Genomic DNA, 21,949 nt, shown 5'->3' with positions numbered 1-21,949 from the left:
TTGTGTCATTTTTTTCTTCCCTGCACTGATTCTATTTTTCACGATTTATGAGACAAAATAAAATTGTCTCCTACATAACTCATCATCTTATAGATAGAACAGAAGCTAAGTTTCATTTTTTTGTTTGAAGTATAATTAATCAAATTTAAAAGAAAGTTATAGATTTAATCTCCTTCTTTAGACTATCAAAAATCTTCAAAAAAAAATATGAAAAAAAATAGATAAAAAATAGAATAGTTGTCTTTCATTCAATATATCTCTTTTATTTATTATATTCTTATCTTTTAATCAATACCACCATAATAATTCATCTTTTCTTACAAATATAAGAATTGATTAAACTTTCTTTAGTATAAGGTATATATAGAACACGATGGATAACAATATGTCAATATTACCCTTGTATTAGTCAAGTTCGATGTCATCAATACTTCTGCTCGCTCATGATATAGAGTGTGCAAATTAAAAAATAGAACAAGTTATATTCACACTTAGCCATTGAGTCATCAATACTTCTGCTCGCTCATGATAGAGTGTGTAAATTAAAAAATAAAATGAGTTATATTCACAGTTAGCCATTGAAAGACGTTCTTACACTTATATATACCCGAAGCGTATAATAAAGTGATCAAATATCACACGTACAATGGCAAGGTTTTCGATACTTGAAAATGTTTCATTGATTCTGCTCATAAATCTAGTTATACTCATGCTCACAAATGCAATAATAACCACACATCATCCATGTTCAGCATTTCATGCATCCACGGAGATTTCAAATAACCTAGTTTGTGACAATGTTACCCTTACACTCGCCTCAACCGATTTCGGCCTTACGATTCACGAGAAGCCTCTGGCGGTTCTTGAACCAACGTCAATAACTGAAATATCAGAACTAATAAAAGTGTCAAATTCCCTTTCTACCCCTTTCACAATAGCAGCACGAGGGCAAGCACATTCGGTTCACGGACAAGCGATGGCGCGTGAGGGGATAGTGGTGAACATGACGCATCTAAACGGTTACAGGCACGGGAAGGGGGTTGTTATATTTCGCGATGAGAAGGATCCATGGAATTCTTATGCTGACGTGGGCGGTGAACAGGTGTGGAGTGACGTGTTAAATGCAGCACTTGAATATGGACTCACACCGCTGTCTTGGACTGATAATTTGTTCACTTCTGTTGGCGGAACCCTCGTCAATGCCGGAGTCGGTGGTCAAACATTTAAGTTTGGTCCTCAGATTGCCAATGTTTATGAACTAGATGTTATTACAGGTATTTCTAACAGTAAAAATTTACGCGTGCTTACCTTTATGTAAAGTTAATTTATTGGTGAAAATTCTGGTGAAGTTGACTTGACGTGAAGTTGATATTTGACGTTAGATAAAAATTTAGTCAAATCAGTCAAATCATCTAATGACTTTCAGGTATCTACTTCACGTAAAGTTGATTGCACATAAATTTTTACCTAATTTAAATATTAATAAAAAATATAAATAAATAATTTCTTATTAAAAAGTTTAAATAATTATTAATTAATAACAATTTATAAATTAGAATTACCAATTAATAATAAATTAGCCGATAATAATTAATTAGTTGAATGTTCGTTATCTAACAGAATTTAATAGTAATTTAATTAAATATATTAATTTATCTAATGATTATTAATTATCAATTTTATTTACATGATAATTATATGTGAATTTTTATTCATATTTAAATACAAGGTATATAATATAAAATTATTTTATTTTATATTTTTTAATTATTATTGAAATAATTAAATAATATTAAATATAATAAAAAATGTTATATATATATTTTGTGGATAGCATTTTCTCTTGTAATAAATAAATGATAAAAGTCAATACAATATAATGCAAGTGGTTAGCCGCTTAATTAATCGTTAAAAAAGAGTTGACTAATGGGTAGGTATAGATAATTGAATTTTTTATGATTATGAAAATAATTACGTAGCAAAATTTCTAACTCAATCTCTGCGACTACAAGCAAAGTACAAGAAAGATTAGAAAGGGGTTAAAAGAATAGCCACTAGCATCACATATAGGGTGTACCAAAAGTAATGAAGTATTTGATTATTTATGAGATATGATACTTCTACTATTTTTTTATATATTTTTTATGATTTAAACATAATTTTTATTAATTAATTTTAATATTAATAATAAAAGTATATATAAAGATAGTGTATATAATATTTTTTTTAAAAAAAAATATAATGTTAAATTTATACTAAACATCAATATCCAAATTAACTATTATGTATTTATGTATATTTATTTTATATATTTTTTTAATTAAATAGTTAAGTACCAAAATAATCAAGCCTATTTTTTACAGTAATATAATAGAATTTTTTAAAAAAATACTAAATCCACATTTCTATATGTGATAATTGATTAGTGACTAAAATTTTACATATGTTATTTAGTATGATTTTTCTTAATTTCCTGATTCCATGTGGTATATGTGGGCATTATTATTCATGTTGTTTGAACTTTGAGTTCCTACTCTCATACTACGTCGTTGACATTTCCTATAGATGTATCTTTGCTTATATAAAATGCAATAAATGATGTTGGTTCATGGCTTTATATATAGGTAAAGGAGTTCTTGTTACTTGTTCTGCAAAAAGGAAGTCGAAGTTATTTTATGGTGTTCTTGGAGGTTTAGGTCAATTTGGAATAATAACGAGAGCAAGAATAGCCTTAGGACCTGCTTATACAAAGGCAAGCATCATATTTTATTATATAATTCTATTTGCTTCTATTGTTCTTATTTTATTGACATGTGATCATATAAAAAACAAGTAAATAGTCAATATAAAATCATTTTTATTATATATTTACATATAATAAGGGAGATATATTATTCAAAAGAAGTTTGGTGCATCCGTGCATACATTTTTTTAAATACCTTTCATTTTACATAATATGTCAAACTCAAAAGTGTTACTTGTAATATTTGAATTTAAATTTTATTAAAAAAATACCAGAAAATAATACTTTTTATCAATATTAGTTATACTTAGTTAATATCTGATTTTTATACTATTTAAATTTAAAATTTAGAATTTAGTACTCAATTTTTAAAATGTTGACAAGTGTTGGTAAAAAATTTAATTTTAGAAGAATTAATCTTTAATATTTACTTAATTGCTTGCCAAAATTTTAGAAAAACCATATTACTTTGATTAATAGTACTATAATATATAATTTTAACCAACAAATTAAAAGTATTTACTATAACATACACATATCCTTAATTAAAGGCAAAAGAATTATGCGCTTGTTGACTGATTGCAGGTAAAGTCGCTTCGTTTGCTTTACAGTGATTTCTCTGCATATTCTAAAGACCAAGAATACTTAATTTCATTGAATGGAAGAAATGATAATGCATTCGATGCAGTAGAAGGTTTTCTTATGATAAACCAGTGGCCGAATATCATTTCCTTTTTTCCAACACAAGATCTGCCTCGCATAAATTCCTTATTAGCCCAACATAACATCCTTTATGTCTTGGAGCTTGCCAAATATTACGACAACAGTACTCAAGACCAAATTGATCAGGTACTTTACTATTAATCATGTGTTATTTATTATTTAGCTCTATGAATTACGGATATTTTGTTGAATTGTTGTGTCTGTATATGTGTTAAATACATTTTGGATATAACATTATTTATCGACATTTGCATGACACATGTGTCTGTTGTATGTTTTATTATTGAGAATCACTCTTTACTATTTAATATACTAATAAATATACTATACCTTTTGTTTCTTAAATAGGATGTTGAACGTTTGGTGACGGGATTAAAGTATGTTCCTACATTTAAATATGAAAAAGATGTGTTGTACCAGAATTTTCTACATAGTTCTGAGAATCCAGGACAAGGACTTCCAGGAGGACCTCAATCTTGGTTGGATATTTTTGTTCCAGGATCTAGAATCTCAGATATAAATGAAGGGGTTTTCAACAACATTATCTTTAAACAAAACCTTACTGCCAACGGAATCATACTAGCCTTCCCCATGAACCGAACAAAGTAAGTTCCATCGTAATAGTTAAGAATTTAATTTTGATACACTAACAGTATTTTATATTATTGTGCAATTATATTTGTTCTTTTACATGACTATTTATGCGGTATAACATTACGTAATTGGATATACATATAAAATTATTTTATACTAATAATACAATAAAATTAAATTTAATAGTTAATTGATTGAATTAATTAACAAAGATATATTGGTTAACATATAATAATTCACAGGTGGAATGATAAAATGTCAGTGGCTATACCTGATGAACAAGTCTTTTATCTTGTGAGTGTTCTGCAAGAAGCTACATATGATACATTGAAGACATTTGATGAGCAAAAGAATCAAATATTAGAATTCTGTAAAGATTCAGGCATTGGAATCAAGCAATATCTTCCACGAAACAAAACTCACGAAGAATGGATTCAACATTTTGGTTCCAAGTGGCAAAATTTCAAAGACACAAAAAATAAATTTGATCCTAAAAGAATATTGGCTCCGGGACAAGGGATTTTTAACTGATAAACAGTATACTTTTGTGATATATGTTGCTGTTTATTTCTGTTCTTCTAATAAAATTAGAGTGGCCTAAGTAAAATAGGTGTTTTAAATATTCTCATTATTATATAAGAATTGAATTAAAGAATTTCCATATTATTATAATGTTGTTTACATCACAAGTCATTACAGTACTCACTTATATAACAGACATTCACAAATAAGAGAGGATATTATAACTGCTTCTAACCTATTCGAACTAATAGCTGTGAGCCTCGCTTTCATTTTCAGAAACACAGTCGCCAGAAAAAGAGGTGTTTACGATTCAAGTTAATTCGGGTTTAAGAAAATGAGACCTGAACCGATTAGATTTTAATCGGATTTGATTAGTTCAGATTAAAAGTTGTTTGTAAGTAGATTCAAACGATTAAATTCGGTCCGATTCGTTCAATATTCAAAGATACTTGATTAAAAATAAATTTTAAAAAATATAGAAAAATAAAAAAATTATGTAATGATATGTAATTGAAAAAAATAATAATAGATTATCAAAGTTATTTTTAAATAAACGGTTAGAATCGAAATCGTCACTCATGTAATTTTTTATTTAAAATTGCCTTAAACGTTTTATTTCATATTAAAATCATCCTTTTAATTTTTTAGTAGACAATAATACCCTCCACCACCACTAGCACTTTTATCACTACCATCAGCATCTTTACCACCAAATACACAAAATCAGATTCAAGAATACCAAATCAAATTAAACAACATCAAATTTAATAACAAAATCAACACATAACAACAATGAAATTAAAAAATAACAAATCAAAATTAGAATTAGAAGCAAAGACAGAAGCAGAAGCAAAAGAAGCAGAAGAAGACACAGAAGCCGAAAAAGCAGAAGCAGAAGCAGAAGCTCAAGCAAAAAAAAAGAGGGGGAAGAAGGGGGACGACGAGCCAGTGACCAAGGGGGAGGAGTTGCCGCTGTCACACGCGTCGCCGTCGCCATCGTGTCGCACCCAGGGGAGAGAGAGAGAGAGAGAGAGGACGCGAGCCAGTGACCAAGGGGGAGGAGTTGCGCCGTTACACGCGTCGTCGTCGAAGTAGAAGTCGTCGCGTCGCCGCCAAAGAGAGAGAGAGACAGAGAGAGGGAGCCCGCGAAGATGGAGAAGACGCGAAAGTAGTGGTGAGTGGTCACCGTGTTGCCGCCGCTTCTGTATCCTCTCCCCTCTTCCACTTCCCCTTCCCCCTTCTCCCTCTTCCTTTCCCCTTCCCCCTTCGCGTACTCTTTTTCCCTTCTCCTTCCCCTCCCCCAACGCAATCTTTTCTTTTATTATTTTTAAATTTTATAATTTTTTATTAAAGTCGGAGTAATTTAATAATAAAAGACGATTCTAAATCAAAAACTACATCAGGAACGATTTTGATTTAACCTATAATTTAATGTTAGAGACCAAAATAATACTTATCCCTTAAATAAATATCATAATTTAAATTAAATGTGAAGGTTGTGGTAGGCTTAGAGAAGGGGGTTGAATCTATGCCTTCCTTTTACAACTGTTATAACCTTTTTTTTAAACAAAACTTTCAAATCTGATTCTATTTGTACTCAGCAGCGGAAATTTATGAGACAATTTATTTTTGTCTCATGAACATCAGAAAAACAGAACACAGCAGAGAAGAGAAAAGCTAACACCAGCATATATCCTGGTTCGGTTGCCTTGTGTTATGCAACCTACGTCCAGTCTCCTCCACAACAATGGAGGAATTTTCACTATAGTTAAAAGTATTACATATATAAATTTCACACTCAAGTTCTAACCTAACTTGACATTGGCTATGCTAACACCTAACTATTCACTCTTAGTGCTAACCCAACTAAGAAAGGGATACCAAACAGGTACAAGATACAAGACACTTAACCAACCTAAAGAAATCAGAAAATAACTCTAGGCTTTTCTCTCAAGTGTATCACTCAACCTTTTTCCACTCATGGCTTTTACTTGAGCTTTCTCACAATGCCTTTTCTCACAAGAAATTACAGAAAGATAAACATAGAAAAGTACATTACAATTAGTAAAACATGAAGGAGATTGACTTCATCAACAGCCTTTGTGCTATGCAAAAACCAGATTAGCAAGCCTCTGATTCAGTTCTTCATACTGGCGGAATGCACCTTTGATTAGGATACACTGTCCAGTTAGTTAAACTTTCTCAAAAAACACTTCTCAGAACAAAACCTCAATACTTTGGTTAACTCTCCTTGTCTTCTGAGTGAGCACCCAACTTCTTTTATCTCCTTGCATGTTGCTTGGTTCTTCTTCCAAGGTAAACACCTTGAGCCTTGAGCTTCACCAACCCAAGATTCACTTTTTCTCCTTAAACCTTAGAGTAGAAAATTTTTCTTCTGACTCCTTCATCTTGGCCAAAAGCCATAACACAGCAACCACAAAACTCTTCTAGTGGTCAACTTAATCTGGACCCTTGAAAACCAACTTGGTCCTCAAGTCATGTTTAAGACCGTGGATACACAGCAGATTGGGGCTGAAGGCAACTTTCCCTTGTATGCCATTTTCGGACTTGCAGAGAGTTGGGAAGAAGAAAAGAAGATCTGATGCATGAAAGAGGAAATAGTTTACCTTTATTCTTGACCTAAGCTTGATTTTGTTTATTCTGGATGATTAGACTTCGGCCTCTCAAGCTTGATCTTTCTCTTTCTTTCTTCTTCTGTGAATGGCGTGTGGAAGAAGCTCTTTCTCTTTCTCTTTCTTACTTTTCTGAAACTTTGATTTGACTAAGACAACAGAGAGAGGAGCGTTGCTTTGGTAAGAGTAAGATGGAAGGAAATGAAATCAACTCGGGCTTGGATTAGACATCCATTAAGCAACCCGTTTGATTTTGGCTTTGTTTCTTTTGGGCTTTGCTTGTTTGACCAGCCCACCAGTTGTAACACCCTACCACACTAAGCTTTACGCTTAAGTCGTAAAATAGAGGTGGTGTGGTATTACGACCTCTAAAATAAAATGAGTACATATAATAGCAGAAGAATTATAATATGCTAGGAGCCTTGAAGAATAGAGGAAATAAAAATCACGAATATAAAAGCGCAACGCTCGAGAAATGAGTTAACTTGCGTGCTAAGAAAGCCACAGCTGTCAAGTGTAAAGTAACCCAAAACAGGAACAGAGAGTCAAAGATACAAAATAACGAGCTCCTGACTCAGCCTGCGAAGTCAAGACTGGCCGGAGAATATACACACATATATACATATACATACATATCCAAAACCCAAATGTACATAAACAAAATCCTGCCTCTCCATACACCTCTAGGAGGATAAAAAAGAATAAGTTATGGAGGAAAAGCTAAGTACATATATACACATAGCATACAATAACCCAGTAACCACTCCGCTTCAAGAGTCCAGACGCCTAACGAGATGCCTCTCGACCTGCATCTGAAAAACAACAACATCGTATGGAATGAGAACCGGAGGTTCTCAGTATGGTAAAGGTGTCACACATATAATATATAAGGTCCTGGGAATGCCAGAGGCAATCCTAGAACGCCGACACTCAGATTGTAGAGCTTAAAGTATTAAACAGAAGCCATAAAAGGAGGTTTTCTAAAAAATATGTAGACCTGACTTAACTTAACCTTAAACTTAAATCTCATACTGCCATTCCTCCACACCTCCATCTCCATCAGTATTTCACAGACAAATAAACAGATAAAGGAAAGCACAGGAAGGTTACAAATACTGCAGGTAACAAATATACATTTAGTATGGCAAATACATTTAAGCACACCCAATTAAAGCTCAAGCAAGTAGTTCAAGTAATATGCATATGATGCATGCCTGTCCTATGGCTGATGAGGCTCATCTGTCGGTTATCCAGCCAACCCGACAAGTCTGAATTGTCCTTAGACTGTCCCCCGACGTGCATCCCCAAGAGTCTATGCATAGCTTTATCTCAAATAATCAATATTGCTCAATGGGGGTAACATTCCCGGGAATTTATATAGTGCCCGGTCACACTTACATCGTAGGGTCAACAGAGTATCGAGTTTTCAACCTGGTACACGTGGTGGCAAGCCATGGCACTTAACCCAGGGAACATCGTATCTCAGATTATTCAAATTCATAAGCCATATAAATAATTCAATTATAATTCATCAACATCCACATTATTCTCAATTGCATCTCATTCATCATCATACATCAAACATATTCAATCCTTATCCTTCATCATCACACCTCCCATTCCATCTATCAATAGTTCCAATTCAAAACATTATTTATCCTTTTCTAAATGAATTAAACCTAAAACATGCTCATTTTCTTAATAACTCAAAATCAGACCATATAACCGTTGAATCTAAACCTTTTTAAATAATCATATAAACAAAATCTCTAATTTTTTTTTATAAAATTTCAGCAGCATCTCCTCTAAAACTCGGACTTTGCCACCCTTTTCGGGTCCAAACCTGCATTCTCTTCAATTCAACATACCCTTTCTCATCATCATAACAATCACCCCAATAAATCTACCTCAGATCAACAATTATACTTATATAATATTCAAATCCAACAACCAAAATTCAACTAAGAATCATAGTTCACTAATCCTAGGCTTCTAACACAAAATACCTCAAATCAATAATTCACCAAATTATTAGTTAATCAACAAGCACCAAACCAACCATGTTCATCAACAATAACATTCAACCATAATTCTCTCCAAATTAACATAACAACATTCACCATCCAAAATTAATAACTAATTATCCAATAAACTTCAACCAAATATATTCATCAACAAATTACTAAACATTAAACATACACCTGCATTCCAACTTATCCTATGGTCGTCTAGCCTAAGTTTTCACAGAACATTATATATTAAATGCAAGAAACCTAAACCATACCTTGGCCAATTTCCACGTCGACCAAAGCAAATTATTTAAAATCAAGGCAGCCCCTCAAAATTCAACTAATCCGCTTCCTCCAAGTTCCAGTATTCACAATTTCAAGCTCCAATTATTTATTCACAACCTAATACACATTTATAACACATATATATCCAATTTAATACTCAAAGCTCAAATTTAATGAAATTAAAATAGAATTATCATATCCTCACCTTACCCAAGCTTCACATAAGCAAGAGTGAACGTTTTCCTCAAGCTAATTGGATCCTAAAACATCAAAAATCAAAGAAATTCAATACCCCTTCTCAAAACTCGAAAATTGGGGGAAAAGAGTGGCTGGGAGTATTTAGTGACTTACCTATGAAATTGTTCCGGTAGAAACGTAGAGCTCGACGCGGTGGACGCGTGGCCGCAAACGGTGCGGCGATCGGAGTTTGGACGGAGAAGTTACGGCGGGTTGAAATTTGCCGTAGGGTTCGGGAACGTTTCTCTTCTCCATGGAGCTTCAGCTGCGTTTCTGTTGAAATGAGGAAGAAGGATGTGCTGGGTTCATTTAATAGGTTGGTCCGGTTTGGGCCCGGTTCAACCGGTTCAGCCCGTTCGGTTCAATCTTGGACTGATTTCTTCGAAATTAGTGTCAAAATTATCGTTTTAATGAGCTCTATCCTAATTTGATATAATATTTGCATTTCTAATCTTCCTTATTAAAAATTAATTTATTGACTAATTATCTACTAATTAATCGGGGTTTACATTCTACCCACCTAACAAAGAATTTTGCCCTCAAAATTCAGTTCTAGTTACCTGAAAAGAGGTGTGGATAGTCCTTTCGCATATTTGATTCGAGTTCCCATGTATGTTTCTCAATACCAGTTCAACTCCAAGCTACTTTTACCAATGATACTTCTCTTCCTCGTAATCGTTTAACCCTGGTTTCATCAATTCTTACCAGGGCTACTGGAAGTGTTAGATCTTCTCTCACTTGGATTGGTTCTGGTTCTAGAATATGACTTGTGACAGGAGTGTACTTCCTAAGCTGAGACACATGAAACACGTCATGCAAATTCGAAAGATATGGCGGTAAGGCAATTCTATAAGCCACTAGCCCAATCCTCTTCAGAATCTCAAAGGGTCCAATATAACGGGGATTCAGTTTCTTAGTCTTAATAGCTCTTTCCACTCCAGTGGTTGGTGTAACTTTCAGAAAGACATGCTCCCCTTTCTCAAATTCCAAAGGCTTTCGCCTCTGATTAGCATAACTTTTTTTTTGGCGGCTTTGGGCTATAAGCATTCGACTACGAATCTTCTTTATCTGCTTAGTCGTTTCAGCTATCATCTCAGGCCCTAACAAAATCCTTTCTCCAGCTTCATACCAACACAACAGAGATTGACATTTTCTGCCATACATAGCCTCATATGGAGCCATTCCAATGCTCGCATGATAGCTATTATTATAAGCAAATTCTATTAATGGCATATACCAATCCCAGCTCGCTGGCTGGTCCAAAACACAAGCCCTTAGCATATCCTCCAAGGTCTGAATAGTTCTCTCTGACTGACCATCTGTTTGAGGGTGATACGCAGTACTCAAGCTTAACTGAGTCCCAAATGCATGCTGAAAAGCTCCCCAGAACCTTGATGTAAAACGAGGATCTCTGTCAGATATAATAGTAGAAGGCACGCCATGTAACCTAACAATCTTTTTAATATACATTTGAGCTAATTCTTCCATTGTACAACTTATTCGAATAGGAAGAAAGTGAGCTGATTTTATCAGTCGATCCACAACCACCCAAATAGCGTCACAACCAGATCGGGTTCTAGACAAACATATCACAAAATCCATTGCGATACTCTCTCATTTCCATTGTGGAATCTCCAAAGGCTGAAGGGTTCCTGATGGTCTCTGATGCTCAATCTTAACCTTCTGACACGTTAAACATTTAGATACATTTAATGCCACATCATTCTTCAACCCTGGCCACCAGAACATCGCTTTCAGATCTTGATACATTTTGGTACTCCCTGGATGAATTGAGAACCCACTCTTATGAGCTTCCTTCAAGATACTTTGTCGCAGGTCTCCAACATTAGGCACAATAATCCGGTTCTTGAACCTCCATAAACCATCTTGACCTTCTGACACTCTCCACTCTTTTTCCTGTTCAACTGCTGGTAATACCTTACGTAACGCTTCATTATCTCGACGAGCCTTCAAAAGTTCTAACTTAAAATCACTTGAAATCTGCAACTGACTCAAACACAGGATTCCAGATTCTTCTTGAATTTCCAAATTCAAACCTTGAAATGCCTTTAGTAATTCTTCTTCCCATAGCATCATCCAAGTTGCATATAAAGACTTTCGACTCAAAGCGTCTGCCACAATGTTCACTTTTCCTGGATGATAATTTAATTGAAAATCATAATCTTTCAGAAGCTCCATCCATCTCCTCTAGCGCATATTCAACTCCTTCTTCTCAAAAAGATACTTTAAACTCTTATGGTCTGAGAAAATATGAAACTTAACACCATAAAGATAATGCCTCCAAATCTTTAAAGCAAACACAACAGCAGCAAGTTCCAAATCATGTGTCGGGTAGTTCATTTCATGCGGTCTTAACTGCCGTGAGACATATGCTACAACATTCTGGTGCTGCATCAGAACGCACCCCAAGCCCTTCAGTGATACATCACAATACACCTCAAACGGTTCACTCAATTAAGGCAATACCAACACGGGTGTAGTAGTCAATCTGTGCTTTAATGCTCAAAAACTCTCTTCACACTCTGGGTCCAAATAAAAAGTGTATCATTCCTAATCAACTTACTTAAAGGTAAGGTGAGCTATGAAATTCCTTTAATGAATCTGCGATAATACCCCGCCAAACCTAAGAAACTCCTGATCTCTGTCACTGAAGTTGGTCGCTCCCAATTCATCACTGCTTCCACCTTAGCAGGATCCACAGCTATTCCCAGCTTACTCACCATGTGACCGAGAAACTTCACTTCACTCTTCCAGAACTCACATTTAGATAGCTTAGCATGTAACTTCCTGTCTCTCAGAATTTGCAGCACAGTTCGCAAGAGTTTAGCATGTTCCTCTTCAGACTTAAAATAAACAAGAATGTCATCAATGAAGACAATAATAAACTTGTCCAGATACGGTCGGAAAATCCTGTTCATATAATCCATAAATACTGCCGGGGCATTAGTTAACCCGAAAGACATCACTGTATACTCATAATGACCATAACGGGTTCTGAAAGCAGTTTTCGGAATATCCTCGTCTCTAACCTTTATCTGGTGATACCCGGATCGCAGGTCAATCTTAGAAAACACACCAGCACCCTGTAATTGATCCATTAGATCATCGATTCTAGGCAACGAATATTTATTCTTCACAGTGATCTTATTCAATTGCCAATAATCGACACATAACCGCATACTCCCATCCTTCTTCTTTACCAGTAACACTGGCGCTCCCCACGGAAAAACACTTGGTCGGATAAAATGCTTACCCAACAGATCTTCCAGTTGAGCCTTCAGTTCAGCCATTTCTAAAGGTGACATCCTATAAAAAGTAATCGAAATCGGACCGGCTCCAAGCACCAACTCAATTGCAAATTCCACTTCCCTATTAGGTGGAAAGAATTTATATCATTCGGGAACACATCTGGAAAATCACATACAACCGGAATCTGCTCTAAATTCTGATCATCACCTGATACTCCCACAGTTAATAACATAACACCCTGACATTCAGTTCTAGAATAGTTTACTATCATAGAGTTCAAATAATAACTATTCACCACAATCGGCGCTTCTGACCCTTCCGGCATAAATTGTACTGACTTCTCAGAACAATCAAGTAAAACATGATTCTTAGATAACCAATCTCCCGGTTATCCCAGCATCATCTTCCTGCAGGATATGTCGTATTCCCTACCACCAATTCTGAGCCTCGTCTTGCAGCTGATAAGTTTCTAATTCAACTCACTGCTCTTCAGGAACTTGTTGGGCCTGCAATGCCCATTCCATAGCCTGAATCCAATTATCTGCATCAGTAGGATTTGAGGTTCCCCTAAAAGTCGGAGGGTGAACTTTCAGAAATGTAGCAAGTGTCATAGGACCGTCTTCATCATTATTGTTCTCATGATTACTCTGATTTATCTGGTTACCCAACACCTCAGCTGTTGCCTGCATAGCTGCAGCCATATTTCCCAGAGCAGCCATAAATCCTACTAGATCATTCCCTGCCAAACCAGGAGTAACGGTGCCTATCCTACTTCTACCTCACCCATGACCGTGTCCGCGAGTCGACAGCTGGTCCTTATACACACTAAACAAGTGATATTAAGTTGATCAGTCTCAATATCGCAGGTCTAATGCTTTAAGTTCCAAATGCATGCTCACAGACGTTTATGCCCTATATATCAGTCAGATATCCTAATAGCACATAAACACATATACAGAGAATGCACAGAAGTACAATCTGTCCGTCTTTCAGGCTTTATAGGAACGAACTGCTCTGATACCATAATGTAACACCCTACCACACTAAGCTTTACGCTTAAGTCGTAAAACAGAGGTGGTGTGGTATTACGACCTCTAAAATAAAATGAGTACATATAATAGCAGAAGAATTATAATATGCTAGGAGCCTTGAAGAATAGAGGAAATAAAAATCGCGAATATAAAAGCGCAACGCTCGAGAAATGAGTTAACTTGCATGCTAAGAAAGCCACAGGTGTCAAGTGTAAAGTAACCCAAAACAGGAACAGAGAGTCAAAGATACAAAAAACGAGCTCCTGACTCAGCATGCGAAGTCAAGACTGGCCGGAGAATATACACACATATATACATATACATACATATCCAAAACCCAAATGTACATAAACAAAATCCTGCCTCTCCATACACCTCTAGGAGGATAAAAAAGAATAAGTTATGTGGAGAGAAAGCTAAGTACATATATATACATCATAGCATAACAAAATAACCCAGTAACCACTCTGCTTCAAGAGTCCAGACGCCTAACGAGATGCCTCTCGACCTGCATCTGAAAAATAACAACATCGTATGGAATGAGAACCGGAGGTTCTCAGTATGGTAAAGGTGTCACACATATAATATATAAGGTCCTGGGAATGCCAGAGGCAATCCTAGAACGCCGACACTCAGATTGTAGAGCTTAAAGTATTAAACAGAAGCCATAAAAGGAGGTTTTCTAAAAAATATGTAGACCTGACTTAACTTAACCTTAAACCTAAATCTCATACTGCCATTCCTCCACACCTCCATCTCCATCAGTATTTCACAGACAAATAAACAGATAAAGGAAAGCACAGGAAGGTTACAAATACTGCAGGTAACAAATATACATTTAGCATAGCAAATACATTTAAGCACACCCAATTAAAGCACAAGCAAGTAGTTCAAGTAATATGCATATGATGCATGCCTGTCCTATGGCTGATGAGGCTCATCTGTCGGTTATCCAGCCAACCCGACAAGTCTGAAGTGTCCTTAGACTGTCCCCCGACGTGCATTCCCAAGAGTCTATGCATAGCTTTATCTCAAATAATCAATATTGCTCAATGGGGGTAACATTCCCGGGAATTTATATAGTGCCCGGTCACACTTACGTCGTAGGGTCAACAGAGTATCGAGTTTTCAACCTGGTACACGTGGTGGCAAGCCACGACACTTAATCCAGGGAACCTCGTATCTCAGATTATTCAAATTCATAAGCCATATAAATAATTCAATTATAATTCATCAGCATCCACATTATTCTCAATTGCATCTCATTCATCATCATACATCAAACATATTCAATCCTTATCCTTCATCATCACACCTCCCATTCCATCCATCAATAGTTCCAATTCAAAACATAATTTATCCTTTTCTAAATGAATTAAACCTAAAACATGCTCATTTTCTTAATAACTCAAAATCAGACCATATAACCGTTGAATCTAAACCTTTTTAAATAATCATATAAACAAAATCTCTAATTTTTTTTATAAAATTTCGGCAGTATTTCCTCTAAAACTCGGACTTTGCCACCCTTTTCAAGTCCAAACCTACATTCTCTTCAATTCAACATACCCTTTCTCATTATCATAACAATCACCACAATAAATCTACCTCAGATCAACAATTATACTCATATAATATTCAAATCCAACAACCAAAATTCAACTAAGAATCATAGTTCACTAATCCTAGGCTTCTAACACAAAATACCTCAAATCAATAATTCACCAAATTATTAGTTAATCAACAAGCACCAAACCAACCATGTTCATCAACAATAATATTCAACCATAATTCTCTCCAAATTAACATAACAACATTCACCATCCAAAATTAATAACTAATTATCCAATAAACTTCAACCAAATATATTCATCAACAAATTACTAAACATTAAACATACACCTGCATTCCAACTTATCCTATGGTCGTCTAGCCTAAGTTTTCACAGAACATTATATATTAAATGCAAGAAACCTAAACCATACCTTGGCCGATTTCCACGTCGACCAAAGCAAATTATTTAAAATCAAGGCAGCCCCTCAAAATTCAACTAATCCGCTTCCTCCAAGTTCCATTATTCACAATTTCAAGCTCCAATTATTTATTCACAACCTAATACACATTCATAACACATATATATCCAATTTAATACTCAAAGATCAAATTCAATAAAATTAAAATAGAATTATCATATCCTCACCTTACCCAAGCTTCACATAAGCAAGAGTGAACGCTTTCCTCAAGCTAATTGGATCCTAAAACATCAAAAATCAAAGAAATTCAATACCCCTTCTCAAAACTCAAAAATTGGGGGAAAAGAGTGGCTGGGAGTATTTAGTGACTTACCTATGAAATTGTTCCGGTAGAAACGTAGAGCTCGACGCGGTGGACGCGTGGCCGCAAACGGTGCGGCGATCGGATTTCGGACGGAGAAATTACGGCGGGTTGAAATTTGCCGTAGGGTTCGGGAACGTTTCTCTTCTCCATGGAGCTTCAGCTGCGTTTCTGTTGAAATGAGGAAGAAGGCTGTGCTGGGTTCATTTAATAGGTTGGTCCGGTTGGACCGACGGTCCGGTTTGGGCCCGATTCAACCGGTTCAGCCCGTTCGGTTCAATCTTGGACCGATTTCTTCGAAATTAGTGTCAAAATTCTCGTTTTGATGAGCTCTATCCTAATTTGATATAATATTTGCATTTCTAATCTTTCTTATTAAAATTAATTTATTGACTAATTATCTACTAATTAATCGGGGTTTACACCAGTCTTGCTGATTGCTTTTCATTCCATTTTGGTTGTTGAATTTTGGCCTGCAATAATAAACAATTAGTAATAAGTAATTATAATTAATCAACACTAATTATTTATTTTGCCCAAAAATAATGTTTGTTATCACTAATTAATTTAGTTGATTTCTCAACTCAAAAATCTCCCCCTTGATGACAAATATGATATAAGCAATCATCAAAAGGAAACAAATTTGAGTAGATTTAGAAACTCCCTTTGATTTTTGTTATTTGCTTTTATATTGCTCCCCCTTTCTTTTTCAGAATTAGCTCCCCCTGGATTTATGCTTTCCTCTTTGTTCCTGTTTACATATGCTTATATGGAGCCAAACAGATGCTATATACTAACCAAAAATGCAACAAACAGAGATAGTTTTAATTGCCAAAAAAAAGCTTTAACACATCAGGGTCAGGGTCAAGATAGCAACATATCATTAAGCAAGTTTCCAACCTTATTCACAATATTTGCAAACATTTGCAAGTCAAGATTATTAAAATCTACAGCAGTCAAACTAAATCCACAAAAACAGTAATCAAAAGCAACTTCAGTCAATTTTGCATTCAGTATTCCAGAATTGCACATATTACTCCCCCTTTTGTCATCAAGGATGGAAAATAAGTAAAGTCAATAAAAATAGCACCTTAATCACTGCAAGAAAAGGTTAGATCACAATACAAAGTTTCAACTATTCTAATAAAGCAACAGTGTTTAGAGTTATTACAGTCATCCGAGATAAAACAGTTCAAAAGTAGCAAATTAAACAGAGTTCATGAGACAAAATGAGACCACAGCAGCAGCAGTATTCATGACCATTCCCCTCCGAAACAGCTTCTTCCTCATCCTCAGTGGCCTGATCTCTATCCTGGTTCAGGTTATCAATGAACTTGATAAATACAGCCACTATATCCCTTGATTTTCGAAGGAAATTTCATGCTTGCTAGCTAGCTTCCTTTGTTCCTTGCTCATGGCAATCAATGATTTTATTGGGAGACAAACTCCTGGACCACATCCTTGACTACATTCAGCAGAGCGGATTGCTTCCCAATAGAGATGGAAGTACCCTCGGTGGAAGGAGGAGGAGAGTCATCCGGAGTGAACTCTTCATCATCATCATCATCTAGAACCACTCTCTCAGATCGAGTTGGTACTTTTTCCTGTTTCACTCTTTGTGAACGCACAGGAACAGACCTTGGCTTAGATTTTGCTGTCTCAGGAACAGGGTCTTCAATAGCAGGACGCTTACCCTTGGATGAACTAGGTTTCGAGGAAGTTGGTTTGGTTAGCGCTACCTTAGGCGGTGGCGTCGGCTTGGCAGGGGCTGGAAAACGTAGCGTGGTCTTGGTCCGTGCCATGGGAACAGTGCGAGGAGGAGAAGTAGGAGGAGAAGGTGAGGGAGTGAAAGTGGTGTCTTGAGAACGAGTTGATGGTCTAGGATATCCTGAAAGTTTATAGATCTTTTCACGCGATGCTCTTTTAGCAATAACTTTCTTTCCCATTTGGTTAGATTTAGGTTTTTGATGGAAGAGAAGCAGTTGAGTGAAAGGGAAGAAATCGAAGGGTTTGAGGAGAAGTTATGAAGGAAAGAGAGGGAGTGTTGGTAACCGTACCCAAAAGTGGATTTCCAAAACCATGCAACTACATCACCTTTTGAAATGACATGAAAAAACTTGACCTCATAAAAGAAAGATTTTATTTGATTTAAAAATTAAAAAAGGAAATTAATTTTAAATTTTGAAAAACCTCAAACTGAAAATCTTTTTGGATCAAGAACATTAAATGAAAAATCCTTTCAAAAAAATTAAGCACACACCCCACCAAAAACAACAACAAAAAAAATGTAACATTCATATATGGGCCCAGAGATGGTTGGATTTAAGGAAACACATTGGACCACTCTAGATCTGATTTTTGGGTTGGCTCAGATTAACTTTCACTTGAAACAAGCCCAGAACACACTGATTTGAAGGAAACGTTCATCACCTGCCCAGAGTTGTCTCATACCTGTTTATGAGACAAAAAGCTCCAGCAAATACATTAGTATTTTTTAAATAAGAAATCATAACTCAAAATTCCTAGACAAGTCCTAAGCATGCAGAATCTATCCTCAGCTAATGGTTTTGTAAAAATGTCTGCTAATTGCTCTTCAGATTTAACAAATTGAATACTAATATCCCCTTTTTGGACATATTCTCTTATTGAGTGAAATTTCATTTCAATATGCTTTGTCGTAGAGTGAAAAACTGGATTTTTAGAAATATTGATGGCACTCATATTATCACACATCAAGGGAATATTTTCAGCATTTAATTTATAATCAGCAAGCTGTGTTTTTAACCATAAAAGCTGAGAACGACAAGAAGAAGCAGCTATATACTCAGCCTCTGCAGTGGATAAGGCCACTGTCGGTTGCTTCTTACTTGACCAAACATTTAAGGACTTTCCAAGGAAACAACATAGGCCTGAAGTGCTTCTTCTATCAACTCTATCACCAGCAAAATCTGCATCACAATAACCAACAGCAGAAAAATCATCAATCTTAGGATACCAAAGACCAAAATTGGATGTGCCATGAACATATCTAATGATCCTTTTAACTGCTGAAAGATGTGACTCTTTAGGTTTGGATTGGAACCTTGAACACAATCCAACAATTTGCACAATGTCGGGTCTAGAGGATGTTAAGTACATAAGAGACCCAATCATTCCTCTATACCTAGTCTCATCTACATCTTTCTCAGTTTCTCCCTTATCTAATTTAGAATTAGGGTGCATGGGAGTTCTCATGGGTTTGGCATTTTCCATACCAAATTTCTTAACTAATTCCTTGGCATACTTCTCTTGATAAATGAAAATACCATTTTCAATTTGTTTAATTTGTAGCCCAAGGAAAAAATTAAGTTCACCCATCATACTCATGTCAAATTCACTTGTCATGAGTTTTCCAAATTCAGAACAAAAGGGATTCATTTGCTGATCCAAAAATAATTTCATCAATATATATTTGGACTAGAATAAAAGACTCATTAGAATTCTTGATAAATAGAGTTGTGTCTATGGTGCCTCTTTAAAAACCATTTTTCAAAAGAAAAGAGCTAAGTCTCTCATACTAAGCTCTAGGAGCTTGTCTTAAACCATAGAGAGCTTTAGATTATTTGAAAACATGATCAGAATGCCCTTTATTTTCAAAACCAGGTGGCTGCTCCACATACACTTTTCTATCTATCACACCATTCAAAAATGCACATTTCACATCCATTTGATATAATTTAAAATCACAAAATGCAGCATAGGCTAAGAGAAGTCTTATGGCTTCCATTCGGGCAACAGGGGCAAAGGATTCATCAAAGTCTATTCCTTCTTCTTGGTCATATCCTTGAGCCACAAGCCTTGCCTTGTTTCTTGCAATGCTGCCATCTTCTCCTAACTTGTTCCGAAATATCCACTTGGTGCCAGTCACTTTCTTTCCATTCGGCCTTGGAACCAAAGTCCACACTTGGTTCTTCTCAAACTCAAGAAGCTCATCCTCCATTGCTTTAACCCAAGAAGGGTCACTAAGGGCTTCCTTGACATTTTGAGGCTCTATTTGTGAGAGAAGGGCAATGTTTGAACCTTCATTTGCCTTTCTAGTGGATGACCGAGTTCTAACCCCTTGAGAGACGTCCCCAATGACAAATTCTTCTGGATAATTCTTCAAGAATCTCCATTCACGAGGTCTGGTGGACTTGGAGGTAGATTCAGTTACCAAGGAATTTTGGGTGCTGCTGTCTTCAGGATCTCCCTCAGATTCATGAGACAAAATAGAATTGTCTCTCGAAGTTTTAGCAGCTGCAGTTTCTTGGTCAGGTTGAGCAAAATTTTCATTTTCTTGATTTTTCCCAGTTTCAACTCCCTTTTGAGCTTAATTTTCTGCATCACAATCTTCCAAAATGCTTTGCACCAAGTTAGTATAAAAAAATGTAACATGTATGGACTCCTCAATAATCCTAGCATCTTGATGATAAACCATATATGCTTTACTAGTTGTGGAATATCCTACAAACAAACACTCATAAGCCTTTGGATCAAATTTACCCAAATTATCCTTGTTATTTAAAACAAAACATTTGCATCCAAAGATGTGTAAGTAGTCTAAGTTTGGTGGGTAGCCTTTCCAAAGTTCATAAGGGATTTTCTTCAAAAATTTCCTTATGATTGTTCTATTCAAAATGTGGCAAGCTGTGTTAACTGCTTCAGCCGAAAGGAATTTTGGAACATTACTCTCACAAAGCATAGCTCTTCTCATCTCTTGTATGCTTCTATTTCTTCTTTCCACAACACCATTTTGTTGAGGTGTTCTTGGACAAGAGAAGTTGTGAGATATTCCAAATTCCTCACAAAAAGATTCGAATAAATTATTTTCAAATTCAGTTCTATGATCACTCCTTATAGAGGAGATTTTTAAATCCTTTTCATTTTGAATTTTCTTGCAAAAAGGTTCAAAGGTCGAAAAAGCTTCATTTTTGTGTGCAAGAAATAAAACCCAACAAAACCTAGTATAGTCATCCACAATTACTAAACCATAATGTTTACCACCTAGACTTTGAGTTCTTGTTGGACTAAATAAATCAATGTGTAGCAACTCAAGTGGTCTTTTAGTAGAGATATCTTCCTTTGGTTTAAAAGAACTTTTTGTTTGTTTTCCCATTTGGCAAGCATCACAAGTGATGTCTTTGTCAAACTTTATCAACGGAAGACCTCTTACTAATTTTTTCTTTACAAGTTTATTATTTGAAACATACTTGCATGGCCCAATCTCTTGTGCCATAACCACTTTTCAGATTCTTTAGAGTGAAGACAAGCTACATTTTGATCCTTTAGTTCATCAAGAGTAAGTCCATACATATTATTAAAACGCTTGGCAACAAACATTACTTCATTTGTCTTTTCATTTACAACACAGCATTCAAATCTTTTGAAAGTCACTAAATATCCTAAATCACACAGCTGACTTATACTCAAAAGATTATGTTTCAAACCACATACCAAAAATACATCATCAATGAAAGTAGATTGCTCATTACCTACTTTTCCAACAGCAATGATTTTACCTTTACCATCATCTCCAAAGGTCACAAAACC

General features: G+C 35.4%; 2 protein-coding genes across 2 annotated transcripts; one reads left to right on the top strand and one right to left on the bottom strand.

The window, feature by feature from the left end:
• The first annotated feature begins 603 nt into the window (after window positions 1-603).
• Window positions 604-4,682, top strand: LOC130972491 (cytokinin dehydrogenase 4-like). Its single transcript, XM_057897180.1, has 5 exons — window positions 604-1,274; window positions 2,625-2,752; window positions 3,329-3,592; window positions 3,815-4,071; window positions 4,303-4,682. The coding sequence occupies exons 1-5, from the start codon at window positions 647-649 to the stop codon at window positions 4,589-4,591; spliced, it is 1,566 nt and encodes a 521-aa protein (XP_057753163.1). The 5' UTR covers window positions 604-646; the 3' UTR covers window positions 4,592-4,682.
• Window positions 4,683-16,800: 12,118 nt separating this feature from the next.
• LOC130984384 (extensin-like) lies at window positions 16,801-18,327 on the bottom strand. The gene is made up of 4 exons (XM_057907588.1): window positions 17,851-18,327; window positions 17,608-17,693; window positions 17,282-17,342; window positions 16,801-16,854 (listed from the first exon to the last, which is right to left on the bottom strand). The coding sequence occupies exons 1-4, from the start codon at window positions 18,325-18,327 to the stop codon at window positions 16,801-16,803; spliced, it is 678 nt and encodes a 225-aa protein (XP_057763571.1).
• Window positions 18,328-21,949: the final 3,622 nt, after the last annotated feature.

Source organism: Arachis stenosperma, chromosome 1, assembly GCF_014773155.1.
Source record: "Arachis stenosperma cultivar V10309 chromosome 1, arast.V10309.gnm1.PFL2, whole genome shotgun sequence".
Classification (NCBI taxonomy): Eukaryota; Viridiplantae; Streptophyta; class Magnoliopsida; order Fabales; family Fabaceae; genus Arachis; species Arachis stenosperma.
This window is presented reverse-complemented; position numbering and strand designations above follow the sequence as displayed.

Excerpts from the sequence above, each read along its gene's own strand:
- LOC130984384 (XM_057907588.1), bottom strand. The coding sequence starts at position 18,327 with ATGGGAAAGAAAGTTATTGCTAAAAGAGCATCGCGTGAAAAGATCTAT. Across the intron at positions 17,694-17,850 it reads AGCAATCCGCTCTGCTGAAT|GATAGAGATCAGGCCACTGA; the intron begins GTAGTCAAGGAT and ends AACCTGAACCAG. Across the intron at positions 17,343-17,607 it reads TGCTGCTGTGGTCTCATTTT|TTTGACTGCTGTAGATTTTA; the intron begins GTCTCATGAACT and ends TTGTGGATTTAG.
- LOC130972491 (XM_057897180.1), top strand. The coding sequence starts at position 647 with ATGGCAAGGTTTTCGATACTTGAAAATGTTTCATTGATTCTGCTCATA. Across the intron at positions 1,275-2,624 it reads TGAACTAGATGTTATTACAG|GTAAAGGAGTTCTTGTTACT; the intron begins GTATTTCTAACA and ends CTTTATATATAG. Across the intron at positions 3,593-3,814 it reads CTCAAGACCAAATTGATCAG|GATGTTGAACGTTTGGTGAC; the intron begins GTACTTTACTAT and ends TTTCTTAAATAG.